Raw genomic sequence first — 13903 nt, forward strand, 5'->3', positions numbered from 1 at the left:
GCGCCCCGGTTTGCCCCGGCGGCTCGGCGGCGGGAGGGCACAGCGCGCCGGGCCCCAGCCTCATCGCCGGCTACCTCTTGCTGCCCCTGCCCGACAGGGAGCACGTTTCGCGGGCGCTCGACATCAACACCGGCCGGGAGTTGCGCTGCAAGGTAAGCCGGCGCCAGGCTCTTGGGACGGGGGGTGGGTGGGGGGAAGAAGGGCTCGAAGGGCTCTCCTTGCCTGGGCGCGATCCACAAAGCAGGGAAGCCGCTTGGATTGTATAAAGCCGGGAGCCGCGGCCCCCCTTCCCCCCCCCCCCGCGGTTGCTGTGCCTCTCCTCGGAAGGAGGCGCCGTCGGTGGCCCTTTGCTTTCCCTGCACTGCAGCCTCTGCAATCGGAGCCGCGACGCTCTCCAAAGGTGACGTTATGCAGGGCAGAAGTTCTCCGGCTTGACTTGCTTGTGGATCGGGACCGTTGCGGGGAGATACGCTTTTAAATATATATATGTGTGTGTGTGTGTGTGTGTACATATGCATGTGTGTGTGTGTGTGTATATACACACGCACGCGAGTGGCCATGGCCAGGATCCGCGGGCTTCCAGAGTGCTGCGGAAGCTTAAGGGCGCGTTGTTTGGAAGTAAATCCCGTTGGGTTCGTTAGGGCTTAATGGATGGCGAATGCCGAAGGAAAATGTGTAAGGTCGCGTGGCTTTGTTAAACGGCCCTAACTGTGAGCTAGACCGGGGCTGTGTGTCTGCAGACGACGCCGGCCGCCAGGCAAAATGCAATCGAAGAGAGCGAGGCTCTCGAGTCGCGATCCCTCTCGGTCAACCGCCGCGTCCAGCTGGCAGAAGGGGCAAGGTGGCGGCGTGCCCTGGTTGCAGAGGCGGTCGTGTCCTCTTTTGCAGAGGAAAGCGGAGCAGTCCTGGAAGAAGCGGGGTTGGAATTTCTCTCTCTGTGTTGGGTTTTGTGTTTTTTTTAATCGCCCCTGGAAAGGGCCTGGGTGTTCTCACCCGCTGTCATCCCCCCCCGTTCTCCACTCCCCTGGTGCGGAAGAGAGGCAGGCGGGCAGGAATTGGCTGTGACGAGCCGAGCTTTCCAAGTTTTCCATGAGGTGTCCTCCGCTCTTTAAATAAATACGCACAACAGTCAGTCGCTCGGTCTTGTTTCCAAAGCCCAGTCCAGGAAACCCGGGCCGCTGGGCGTTGGAAAGGCTGCCCCCTGCTGGTTGATCGATCGGGAATCAACCCTGCTGGCTGATGCTCTGCGCGCTGGCTTACTCCGAAGCCGTCCTATTGGAGTAAATGGGATCTGTTCTGGCTGTGTCACCTGGTACCTCGTGGAAGCGAACCGTTTAAGGAACGCCAGGTTGTGTGATTTCCCCCTCTCCTAAATTGTGCCAACTGAAAACGGCTGGAAGGAAGTGTTGGCATTACACAGAACTCTCTCTTTACTGACGATTTGCCTGCTGTTGAGTTGCAGCCGAGTTTCTGCAACCGTAGGCTTTCCAAAGCAAGAGGTGAAGAGAGGTGGTTTGCCCTTGCCTGGCTCTGTGTAGCAACTCTGGAGTTTCTTGGTGGCCTCCCATCCAAGCACTAACCAGCTCCGACCCTGCTTAACTTCCACGACCTGATGCGGGGAGGGCTAGTCAGGGCTACTCAGACTGCTGTGTTTTCCGTGAGGTGCCGAGAGTAAATATAGAACAGGATGTCATGTGGGCAGGTTGCTTGAGTCTGCAAGTTTGGCCGAATTGGCGGCTTCATGTCCTTTATCAATAGCAAACCTTCAGACACGGTTTCCACCAATGGGACAATGTCTTTGGAAGGACCTTTAATGCCGGAAGACCAAAAAAAACCACTTGGTGGCAGCTGGTATCTAGGAGGCTGTGAAGGCAAGGTCGTCTTCATTGGAGGCATTCTTGTGTAGTCCTTGATGTCCAGCAGTGGACATATGCAATGCTTCCTCCAGTTTGGTGTAGTGCTTAAGTGTGCTCTAATCTGGGAGAACCACGTTTGATTCCCCACTCCTCCACCTGCACCTGGCTGGATGACCTTGGGCAAGCCGTAGTTCTGATAAGAGTCATTCTTGAAAAAAAGAGCAGTTTCTGTCAGAGCTCTCTCAGCCCCACCTACATCACAGGGTGTCTGTTGTGGGGAGGGGAAGGGAAAGGAGTTTGTAAGCCGCTCTGAGACACCTTTGGGTAGTGAAGGGCGGGGTATAAATCCAATCTCTTCTATTCTTCTCTAAGCTGTGGAGTCCTGTGAGCAAAGATTCTACTTTGTGAGCTGCTTGGCATTAAGGTTGAGAGCGAGCGAGCGATTTGGCTACTGCATAAATCAGTTTGCTCTGGAGCTATCCTTCCAGAGCAAAGGCAAAAATGTGTGAGCCAGAGGCTAAAAAACTGTGAGCTAGTTCACAGTAACTCAGCTTAGAGGGAACAGTGGACATATGGGTGGTTGGCGGGCTGTTATGTTCTCGTTGTGAGCTAGTAACTTGAGCAGGCCTGCCTACAAGGTGGCTTTGAATTCGAGACTCGAAGGCGGCATCTAGTCCGGAGAGAGTTCTGGAGCGACAGGAACTTCCAATCTGTTTGTGTGTGTTTTCCCCTGGAGGAGTTGTGCCGGGTTGGATGAACAGGAACGATGCCATTAAGATGTATGTCACGATTTCCAGTCAAGCCTAGGATGTGAGTAACCTCGCGCTGGCTTACAGGTCATTGGGAGAACATGACTTGAAGCCTTGCGAAATGTTCGTGAATAAAACATGAGAGGCCTTAATCCTCTTCTTCCCTTGGTTAAGGTTTGGCGGCTTCTGAAATCCTGGCAGGTTGCAGTCACCTTTGCCTGAATCACCGCGGGCTGCAGGAAAGGTGGAGACTTCCGTGGTTTACGGTTGGGGCTCCCCTCTCCTTGTCGTTTTTTCTTCATGCCGGCTGGTTAGTCTAGATTGTTTATACAAAGCCACGTTGGTCTGGCCTTTGCCGTCCTGGCTCTCGTGTGACGGTTTTTGGTGCTGAGGCCCTCGGGCAGTGGGGCTTTTGCCTGATGTTGGAGCGAAGTGGTATCTTGTTCCACTTTGATACTTGTGAATGGGGGAACCAGGAATTGGCAGGTATCCCAGAAAAGGAGGTGACGTTTATACAATGGCAGGATCTTAGTTCTGGGGGAAGCTGGCCGAGGTAATTCTTACGAATAATGTGGCTTTGCCGGTACAGGCCAGGCTCTGTCTGGCATTCATTTAATGGCACTGGCTGCTGAAGTTTTCAGGTCTTTCCCAAAATCTGAGATTTGGAGGTATACTGCCTTTGTTCATGGAGGTTCTGTTTACCAAGATAGCCTGTCCTCAGTTGTGCATATTTACAGAAATTTGCTAAATATACATAGGAATCCCATTTGTTTCATTCATAATTCGCTACTGCTGGAAGGGGTGGTGGCTGCAGGCATAGGCAGCTTCGAGAGGGGATTAGATAAACATATGGCGCAGAGGTCCATCAGTGGCTATTAGCCACAAGGTATAGATGGAAAGGAGCTGCGGTGGCTCAAGTGGTTAAGATGCTGAACTGCAGGCTGTGGAAGGTCAGTAGTTCAGCAGTTCGAGACCCGAGTGCCGCGTGACGGTGTGAACTCCCGTCTCTAGTTCCAGCTCCTGCCAACCTAGCAGTTCGAAAGCAAGAAATTGCAAGGAGATAAATAGGTACCACTTTGGTGGGAAGGTAACAGCGTTCCATGCGCCTTGGTGTTTAGTCATGCTGGCCACATGACCATGGAAACATCTTAGGACAGCGCTGGCTCTTCGGCTTTGAAACGGAGATGAGCACCACAACCCTAGAGTCGGATTCAACTGGCTTTCGAGCAAGGGAACCTTTACCTTTACTTTACTATAGATGGAACACTGTGTCTGGGGCAGTGATGCTCTGTCTTCTTGGTGCTGGGGAGGGGGCAACAGTGGGAGGGCTTCTAGAGTTCTGGCCTCACTGGTGGACCTCCTGATAGGACTTAGTTTTTGGCCACTGTGTGACACAGAGTGTTGGACTGGGTGGGCCATTGGCCTGATCCAGCGTGGCTTCTCTTTTGTTCTTAAGGTATAGAACTCCTCTGAAAGCCTTTGTATACCCGTCTCCCCCTTGGCATTTTAACCCGTGCCCCATTCCTCTTTGCCACGTCTCTGCTCTGTCCCTTTCCCAACAGCGATGTGTAAATTTGCTGATGGACCCATGGTACTTGTTGCCACATCGACATGCTCGAGAGCAAGCCGCTTCAGTGAATCCAATATTTCAAGCTTTTCACATAGAGTCAGCGGATGCGAGCCATTCTTCGCGTGCGCCTTGCCTGCGACTAACCATCCGTTCTCTCCTCTGGTCCTGTCTCCAGGTCTTCCCCCTGAAACACTACCAGGACAAGATCCGGCCTTACATCCAGCTCCCCTCGCACAGAAACATCACCGGCATCGTGGAAGTGATCCTGGGCGACACCAAGGCCTACGTCTTCTTTGACAAGGACTTCGGCGACATGCATTCCTACGTCCGGAGCTGCAAGCGTCTGCCAGAGCAGGAGGCCGCCCGGCTCTTCAAGCAGATAGTCTCCGCTGTGGCTCACTGCCACCAGTCGGCCATAGTCTTGGGGGACCTGAAGCTCAGGAAGTTCGTTTTTTCAAGCGAAGAAAGGTGAGCGAGGATTCGCAACAATCCTATGTCATGCTTTGTCTGGTGGGATCTCGGTTCGTCCCTGGCTGATAGAGAGCTACCTTGGCAAGGGAATTTGGGGGGCGGGGGGCAAAGCTATGCTCTCTACCTACTCATCTAGATGGTCAGAAGCCAGCTGTCTTGTTCCCCCAAATTGTGTCTGTAATTAAGCTTTTGAGGTTGGATGGTATCCTTTGGAATGCGTGTTGACACCTCTGAGAGCTGTCGTGGTATAGTAGGCAGAGTGTTGGGCTAAGATCCAGGGAGACCTGGGTTCGAGTCTCCCTTTTCTAGCGTGGAAGCCCCCTGGGGTGGCCTTGGACCTGTCATAAACTGTCAGCTTTGCCTACCTCGCAGGGTGGTAAGTTGTGAGAGAATGGAGGAGGTAGGCAAGTAATGTTCTTAGCTGCTTTTAGGCCCAGGTGAGGCGAAAAGCCACTTATACATAAATAAATGCACGGTAATTCATGGGCTGGAGTTCTGTGTGTCGACACAGAATCGGAGAAGGCACCTGGCAATTAAGAGAATTTGCTTACCTGATGACTTAAGCATGCACTGCGGGTTTTGTTTTTGTCATGCGGTTCTTGATTGTGTACACTATATCAAATGATAGTTAGCATTTTGGAGTCTCCCAAGTGTTTCAAATACTGGATCTCTGCCCTCCTTACACTTGTGGGGGTTATAGATCCAGGTGGGTAGCGATGCCCCCTGTAAGCTGTGGAGTCTTGTGAGCATTACAGTTGTGAGCGAGCGATTTGGCTACTGCATCAATTCGTTTGCTCTGGAGCCCTCCTTCCTGAGCTGAGACAAAATGTGTGAGCCGGAGGCTAAAAAACCGTGAGCTAGCTCACACTAACTCAGCTTAGAGGGAACACTGGTGGGTCGCCGTGTTGGTCTGAAGCAATAGAATAAAGTTTGAGTCCAGCGGCACCCTTAAGACTGACAAAGTTTAATTCTGGGTATAACCTTTTTGTGTATTTTTATATTTATTTATTTATTTATTTATTTTGGGATTTATATCCCGCCCTACCCATACGGCCCAGGGCGGCACGTCTCATTTTTGCAGACTGTATGCTGTGAGGGAGCAGGATGTCTCAGGCAGAATCTTTGTGAACGGGAAGTTTTTCCTGGTGCTGCTCACTGTCGATGAGCCACCTGTCACTCCCTGAGTTATGGAACACGGACACACGTTTTGCATATGAGCCCTTTTTTTGCCACACTCAAGAGCCTGCATGTAATCGATGGGATTTTGACCTTAGGCCACGGGTGTGCATATCTCTGTATGTCCAGTTGCAAACTGATTTTGAAACTCCACGCTGTTTCCAAAGCAGATGGTCATGTGGCGTTGGTGGCCCGGGGGGGGGGGGGTTGCTGTCCAAAGAACACAAGCAGGAGGCCATGGTAGGTGTGTGGAAGTCCTCGGGCAACTCTTGGAAACTTGGCCTCTGTTTTGGTGTAGACAGACTTGTCATGCCTTTCTCTAGACTGATTCAGTGGGTTTCAGTGACTCTTCCAGGGGAACTATGAGGACTTCTTAATATTTAAGTGATTTGGATCTCATCTCATTGAACTGGGATCTTCAAGGCCATTCACACATTCTTCCTACACGGGTGATGGGAGAAGGCACGTACATGGTGTGTGAAGGTGGAACATGCCTCTGTTTTGCCAGCTGTACGAGCTGGGAATTCGGTTGTCGGTCACGGCTTCCTAGCCTATGTACACATCCCAAAGTAAAGGTGCCCCTGGCCTCAAACATTGGTCTCTTGCTTCAGACAAATGCAGCTACCCACCTGATACTGATCTGTGATGCTTTCTCCTTCACATCCCAGTTCAGGTGCAGTCCCATTTGTGTCTTTCGGACGCATCCCTGGCCCGACAGCCTTTAACTAAGTGGCTTTGCTAACTTAGCAGAACTGAGAAAACCCCACTGGGATTATTGGGTTCCGGAATGGCTTTGCCTTGATTTGGGTGGTGGATCTAGAAGGGTTATCTGGCTGGTGTGCAAGAACACCCGCTCGACTGGTTTGTGCATAGCGCAGGGCCTGTGTGTGTTTCAGCCTTGGTGAAATTACAGGGTTTGCCGGGCTGGACAACAGCAATTTAGAATTTAGCCCACGTCTTCATTCAGATGAATTACGTTCTGGTAAAGGCTGTGAATGAGACTGGAGGGGGGAAGCCATTGGTTGGAAGTGGGGGTACAAAGGCCAGGAGAAAGAGAGGGGAAGAGGGGGCTGTAGATGCACCCGGAAACGTGGAAATGGGGTCCGTCCGGCGTGGGGCGGCTCAGTGGCGTGTGGGTTATGACCCGTGGCGGAAACTTGTCTGCACACCTTTCGGTTGTGTAATTGTAGCCAGTTTGGTGGGAGGCAGTTCCTATTCTTGGAGAGGGAGGAGGACAGAGGCCACACCTTGTTCCCGAGGTTGGACCGGGCACCCACCTGTCCCCCCCACGCATCAAGCCGGGGGCACGAGTTCCCTTGAAACTGTGGCTTTTGAACAGGGAGGCACACATTCCCTCCTTCCCTGTCCTTCCCTTGACAACCATTAGGAATCACCTCTGCACCAACACAACCCCTGGTCTGCACATCTGCCGCGCACTGATTACTGTTGAGCATGGTTTAAGTCAGTGCACATGTAATGCTAACTCATTTTTGGGGTATTGGGATATTTTTTGAGACTTTCCCCCAGTACCTAAATTTTGTTTGCTGGGGTTTTTTTTTAGGCACTTACCTTGTATGTTATATCTTTAAAAAGCTGTTTTCTTTTTAAAAGGGGGGGGGGCGTATGCTGGAGAGAAGGGACAAGGACACGTATTTGGTATCATGGTTACAGTGTCAGCCTAGGGCTTGGGAGACCTGAGTGCGAATCCCGACTCTACCATGGAAACTTCCGGGTGACCCTCAGGTACTCTCAACCATACCCTACCTCACAGGGTTGTTGTGAGGATAAAATGGAGGGGAGGGGGAAGGCATCAGCTGCTTTGGGTCTCCACTGGGGAGGGAGCCAGGGGGTGTACCTGAAGGAAATAAGCAGAGCCTGGCTTCTTTGCAAAATGACAGCTTGCAGGGAGCGGAAGGGAGCTTTTGCAGCAGAGCATAGCACTGAGGTTCCTGCAGAATCTGCTCTAATTGCCTCCAAGTAGGGCTTCTGCCTTGTTCTCCTTCGCAGAGCAGGTGTCGTGTGTTTCCCAGGTCCGTTGTATCACAGATGTTCATGCCAACAGCAGGGCATGCAAAATTTCTTTGCCTAGGACCTTCCATAAACTGGAGGAGGGGCGGTGGTGACGTGCGAAATTGCTTCCATGAAACTCATTCATTTGCGAGAGCTGGAATCAGTCATCCGTGGGCATTTGAACTCTGTGGGTGTCCTGCTTTTGACACGAACAGAAACAATTTCACACTCGAGGGCTGGGAGCCTTGTGTTCGCTGGCTCTGAAGTGATGCCAGAGTCAGCCGTGGATTGTGAAGCCTCTGCAGGCCGGGGATATCAGAATTAGCTCTGCGTTGTACTGCAACAGGAAAAGCCTGTAGTATTTAATTCTGAGGGTTGGGGGGTGTTTTTTTGGGTGGCGGTTCTTTGAAAAGAAGCGAGGGGAATACACTTTCCGTTTTCCTTGTTCTGGGTTTCGTCTTCAAGCCAGCTAAACAGTGCGTGGGTTCAGGCCTCTCGGATCCCAGAGGGGCTGACCATACTGAAATCCCTTTAGGTAAAGGTAAAGGTTCCCTTGCTTGAAAGCCAGTCGAATCCGACTCTAGGGTTGCGGTGCTCATCTCCGTTTCAAAGCCAAAGAGCCAGCGCTGTCCGAAGACGTTTCCGTGGTCGTGGCCGGCATGACTAAACACCCAGGCGCACGGAACGCTGTTCCCTTCCCACCGAAGTGGTACCTATTTATCTACTTGCAATTTTTTGCTTTCGAACTCCTAGCTTGGCAGGAGTAAATCCCTTTCCTCTGGCTTAATTAGATTGGAGACCTGAGCATTGGAGGAGATGAAACTTTCCAGTCTCCTGTACCTTGGAAACCGGTCAGTGTACGAACTAGTGTTGTGGGCCACTCCTGCCTAAATCTCACCATCTAACTAGGAGTTGGCCGGCCTTCCAGAACCATTTTTGAAAGACATCATGTTCATCCTGAAATCAGTCTCAAGTTTAAAAATCCAAGTTTCTGGTCCTCTTTAAACTGCTGAGCTGGTGAAAATCCCACTTGGGGAGAATTAACCTAGCAGGGCCCAGTGGAGCATGTTCTGATCAAGCACCGCAGATCACACGTTTAGATCTTGCTTCACCTCCGCTGCAATTGTCAGTGGAGGTGACACAAGCACATGTCAGTCAATAGGGTTGCCAGGTCCGGATTGAGAAAAATCCCTGGAGTTTTGGGGGTGGAGCCTGGGGAAGGCGGGGTTTGGTGAGAGGAAAGAGCTCAGCGGGGTATAATGCCATAGAATCCATCCTCCAAAACAGCTGTTTCCTACAGGGGAAATGATCTCTTTCATTGGGAAATTGGTGGCAATTCTGGGAGATCTCCAGGCCCCACCTGGAGATTGGTTACCCTATCACCCAGTGATAGAAGCACAGTAATTGGGGGGGGGGATTGATTGGTATGCATGTTTGAACTGTCAACACAGTTCAAAGGACCGGCTCGTAGAGAGAGAAGTATGACCTCTTCTCTCTTCCCCATTCCCTTTCTGCCCAAGATCTTAAAAAAAAATATTGAATAGAGATATAACTCTACATTTTTGAACTTAAAGCAAAATTCTTATACAAATGGTTTTGGTGGAAAAACTGTTTAACATTCTGATATTGGAGGAGGTAACAAAATAGATGTAATAAGATGGATATGACCCCCTATTTGTTTGTAATATATGTTTGTTTGTCTTTGTTAGATATATAATAAAAACTGTTATATATATAAAATTTTGAATAGAGCATTATGGGTATGTCGGTGTATAAACCAGAGAGAAATCGTTGTTATGTGTGACTGCTTGCGATAGGTTGGACCACTTGCCGAAATTGCGAATTGCGTCCAACGCACAGGGAGTTTAGACACGACAGCTGTTGCACAGGCAGACTCTGTAGCGCCTCTTTGGCAACCAGAGGGTTAAGCAATGCCCGGCAAGACGTTAGCTCAGCAAGCACAGGTGCGGAGCTCTGATGCCCTGTCAGCCAGTCAGAGGGCAGGCCGGGTAGGTTGAGTAATATTTTCCGTTTACAGAACCCAGAGGGAGGGAGGGGGGCTATCTGCATCAGGACAGGAAGGTCACGCCGAGGACAGGGAGCAATCAATGCGTTTACAGGCCAGCGAAGCAGTTCGGGAGACGGAGAGCAGTCAGGAGCCAGGGAATATCTAATCGCCAGTGCAGAGCTCTGGGAATAGGATGTTTGCATAAAAGCTGGGTAACCTGCAAGGCCAGTTTGTGTGTATATCTCTCTCTGTGTGTGTACGGAAAAATATATCTGAGCTCAAAGACTTCTGACTATTTCAGGAACAAAAGGGATGTGGGTTTTGGCTGGGATCCACGAGCCAGTTAAGGCTTGACGTCACCAGGACTAAGCTGGCTTCCAGCCAAGCTCTTTGCCTTGGTGAATCTGGTTTAGCTTTAGTGAAATCTCAGGGGACGAACAAGGCATGCAGGGAAAATTGCTTGGCAGCCGAATGTGTGAATGGACTCAGAGTCCAAGCGTTGTGCGCGCGCAAGGGCCCGTTTGCGTGACTCGATGTTGCAATCGAGCAGTGACCGTGACAGGCTGAACCAGCCCTGGTGAGCAAGCAATGGCTTGTTTACTCCTGAGTAGTCTTATTCAGATTACTATATTGCACCATTATAAATGGCCTTGAGGCCCCGCTGTGTGACCTGTGGTGTTTTGGAGTGGTCTAACAACGGTGTCTGCATGAAGTAACGTACATTCAGACTTGCTGGTTACCATCACCAAATCGCCTAGCTGTTGAGGATCCAGATGACTGTCTCAGTTGAGAAGACTTGTGTTTGAGTTGATACTGAATGAGCTAGTATTCTTATTTTTGGGAAGGGACTATACAATCGGGCTAGAGTGAGGAAGCTGAGAAGTAGATGGGTTCTCTGAAGAGGAAGGAATCGAGGGGTGAATGTAGAAGAATCTGTGCCCCTGGGATTTTTCGAGACAAGATATGGTGTTTACCTGGTATCTTTGGCCACTGTGTGACACAGTGTTGGACTGGATGGGCCATTGGCCTGATCCAGCATTGGCTTCTCTTACATTCTTATTGGATGATCCATAGCGTGTGGTCTTTGATGGCTCCTTTGCATATGGAAGTCAACATTGCCAGTTGGCAACAGCACAGAGGGATCATAAATGCGTGAATAGGTCCAGGACACTTGCGTCATAACACACTGGCCCAACCACCTTGCAGGCGCTGACCTTTGGTATAGGTTACATTTCTCACAAAGTTGCTGTCACTTGGGAACAGTGCCTGGAAGTGCTTCAGTTTTTTTATATTTCCTTCTCTGCTGGCTGTTGGCGTGGTTTAGTGACCTGTGTTTTGGTCTCTTCTGTTCTCCAGGACGCAACTGAGGCTGGAAAGTTTGGAAGATACCCACATCATCAAAGGGGAAGACGACGCCTTGTCGGACAAACATGGCTGCCCGGCCTACGTCAGCCCAGAAATCCTAAACACAACTGGGACTTATTCCGGCAAGTCAGCTGACGTTTGGAGTTTAGGAGTAATGCTGTACACCCTCTTGGTGGGACGCTATCCCTTTCATGACTCGGACCCTAGCGCCCTGTTTTCAAAAATCCGCCGCGGACAGTTCTGTATCCCCGATCACGTCTCCCCTAAAGCCAGGTGTCTCATCCGCAGCCTGCTGCGACGAGACCCCTCCGAGAGACTCGCGGCGCCAGAAATTTTGCTCCATCCTTGGTTTGATGCCGTTTTGGAGTCTGGACACGTTGGCCACGACTTGGGAGCCTCCGATCAGATGGTCCCGGAAAACTCAAGAGAGGATGACGATATCAGTTCCTTCTTCTGCTAGTCCCGATTTTGCCCTTGAGGGAGGAGGACGTCGTATCCACGTACAGCTCCCCCCCCCCCCCCCCGTGTGTGCGTGTGTCCTGTTTAACTTTGGTTTTCCATGTTGTAAATGCATCGCGTTCCAAAATCTGATTGTGGTCAGGACAGTAGCAGTGATCTTAAGCACACTTCCGCCAAGTCCCATTTAAAAAAAATCTCCAGGGAAGCAAAGCAGAAACAAAAAGGGTGCAATTGTCCACCTGGTTTCATTTGGGCCGTGTCCCACTGAACTCCCTGGGGACTGCTGGCATCTGGACCCCTTGGCCTATAACTCTGGACAGTTTTACTCTGGACTTCAGTGAGAGAACGTACGGATGGCCCTAGAGTGAGCACTTTGCAAATTGCAGCCTCTTGCTGGATTCCCCTTTTTTTAAAAAACCCAAAACACAACGCAGGCTGGGTTTTCCTTGCTCTTTGGTGTGTGTGTGTGTGTGTGTGTGTGCATGTTCAGATCCACACTGTGTTTGCTGGGACTGGCAGCTTTGTGCTGCCGAAGCAACTAGAGGAGAAAGCCGGCTGGGTTCTCAAATGTCTGGTACATTATAAAATGACAGAGCCATCCGCTGAGCTTTGATTACAGAATCGTCTTGCCGGTGACGTAAGAGAGAAACACGCACCCACAGTTCTTGCCTTCTCCCACTGCCAGGCAAAAGCCACAGGATGGTCACAGTGCAGAAAGTTAATAAATTGGATTATCTCTGTAAAAGAAGTCCACATCCGTTGATTTCAAAACCAGTTCTCAAAAAAGTTGATGGGAACGGGGGCCCTCCAGACCGAATTTCCCCAAACTGCTGCTTTGGGTGCAAGCATCGGGGAATCGGCTTGAAATCAATAAGATTTTTCTTCCAGTCTGGGGGAGAAAAAAAACCCCACAGCCTTCCTGGGTGTGTGTGTGTGCCTTTTTCTGCATCCCGATTTCCTAATCGGGGTACTAAAACTCTTTTAAGTTTATCCCTTGATCCACAGCTCAAGTATCAAATGTAAACTTTGCTTCACTCTGATGATTTCTAGATGATGTTGGCTTCAGTCCCCGGGCTTATTTTTTGTCGAGGACCAGAACCATTAAAATGGCAAGGGTCCTGACTGGCCTCAACAAGGAGATAAAATAGCCTCCCCCCTCCCCCGATTCCTGAACATTTATTGGGAAGACTGGTTTCGGTGGGTCTTACTTCCAAGTGACGTGTCTCCGACTGGGATCACAAATTGTAAAAAATTTTTGCACTGTGACCCCGTTATCAGTTTCCCACCTCTGTGGCAGTTAAAATTCCAGTGGGTAGTCTGGATGCAACTAATGACCCAGCCATAGAATGCTTTTAATCCCTTCTGTTTACCACTAACTCCTAATGCAGTATCTTGAGCATTGCATCTCAAAGGAAGAAACAATGGCTGTTCTCTGTAGTAGTTAGCTGAGGAGCCCTTTCGGCTCTTCCTACCTGGGAGATTTGGGTCTTAAGAAGGCACAGACGTGGCATTTGCTGAAGAATATATCTCTGTTTGTATGTCTAGCTAAGAAAATTAACATTCAGCCAGCCATCTTTCTAACTTCCACAGGATGCACCTGTGTGGTCAAAGAGGTGTGGGGCATAAAGTGATCTAGAGCGGCCGCTGGTATCTTTATGGAGCTGTATAGGCTCACGTTTTGCTATCACAGCCATCTGGGAAAGTGGCAGCTGTTTGCATCCTGTGGTGATGGAGAATTTGGGCAGCGGAAAAGGTGACTTGCTCAAGGCTTTCGCAGTTGGTCGGTGGCAGAGGTGGGCGTAGGTTCCCGGCCTGTTGGATCAGATGCATTTGGGTGTAAATGTTCTAGCCACAGATCTCACTGTTGAAGCAAGAGCGGGGGACAAGATCCCATGTTCTGGCAGCTCAGGCCCCCAGTTTAAAGGATCTCTGCTAGCAGAAGCTGAGAAAGACCTGGGACCATGGAGAGCCGCCGCCGTTCATAGTACACATGAAGCTGCCTTATACGGACTCAGACCCCCTCCGTCCATCAAAGGGCAGTATTGTCTCCACAGACTGGCAGCAACTCCCCAGGATCTCAGGCAGAGGCCCTTCACATCACCTGCTGCCCAGTCCTTTTAACTGGAGATGCTGCCAGGGATTGAACCTGGGACCTTCTAAATGCAAATCAGAGGCTCTGCCACTGAGCCATGGCCCCTCTCCTAGATGCACCGGAGCTAGACTGGCCGAGAACCTTCTC

At 50.6% G+C, this 13903-nt stretch overlaps 1 protein-coding gene across 1 annotated transcript in view; it reads left to right on the forward strand.

Moving 5' to 3' along the window:
* LOC107116250 (tribbles homolog 1-like) overlaps nucleotides 1-11721 on the forward strand; it is a 14692-nt gene extending 2971 nt beyond the window's left edge. Inside the window, exons 3-5 of the mRNA XM_015418143.1 lie at nucleotides 11-152; nucleotides 4351-4643; nucleotides 11197-11721. Of these exons, the coding sequence (XP_015273629.1) occupies nucleotides 11-152; nucleotides 4351-4643; nucleotides 11197-11665 (904 nt within the window). The 3' untranslated portion in view covers nucleotides 11666-11721. The remainder of the gene's footprint in view (nucleotides 1-10; nucleotides 153-4350; nucleotides 4644-11196) is intronic.
* Nucleotides 11722-13903: the final 2182 nt, after the last annotated feature.

The sequence above is a fragment of the Gekko japonicus genome, unplaced genomic scaffold (assembly GCF_001447785.1).
Source record: "Gekko japonicus isolate JY-2015 unplaced genomic scaffold, Gekko_japonicus_V1.1 scaffold1736, whole genome shotgun sequence".
NCBI classification, from domain to species: domain Eukaryota; kingdom Metazoa; phylum Chordata; class Lepidosauria; order Squamata; family Gekkonidae; genus Gekko; species Gekko japonicus.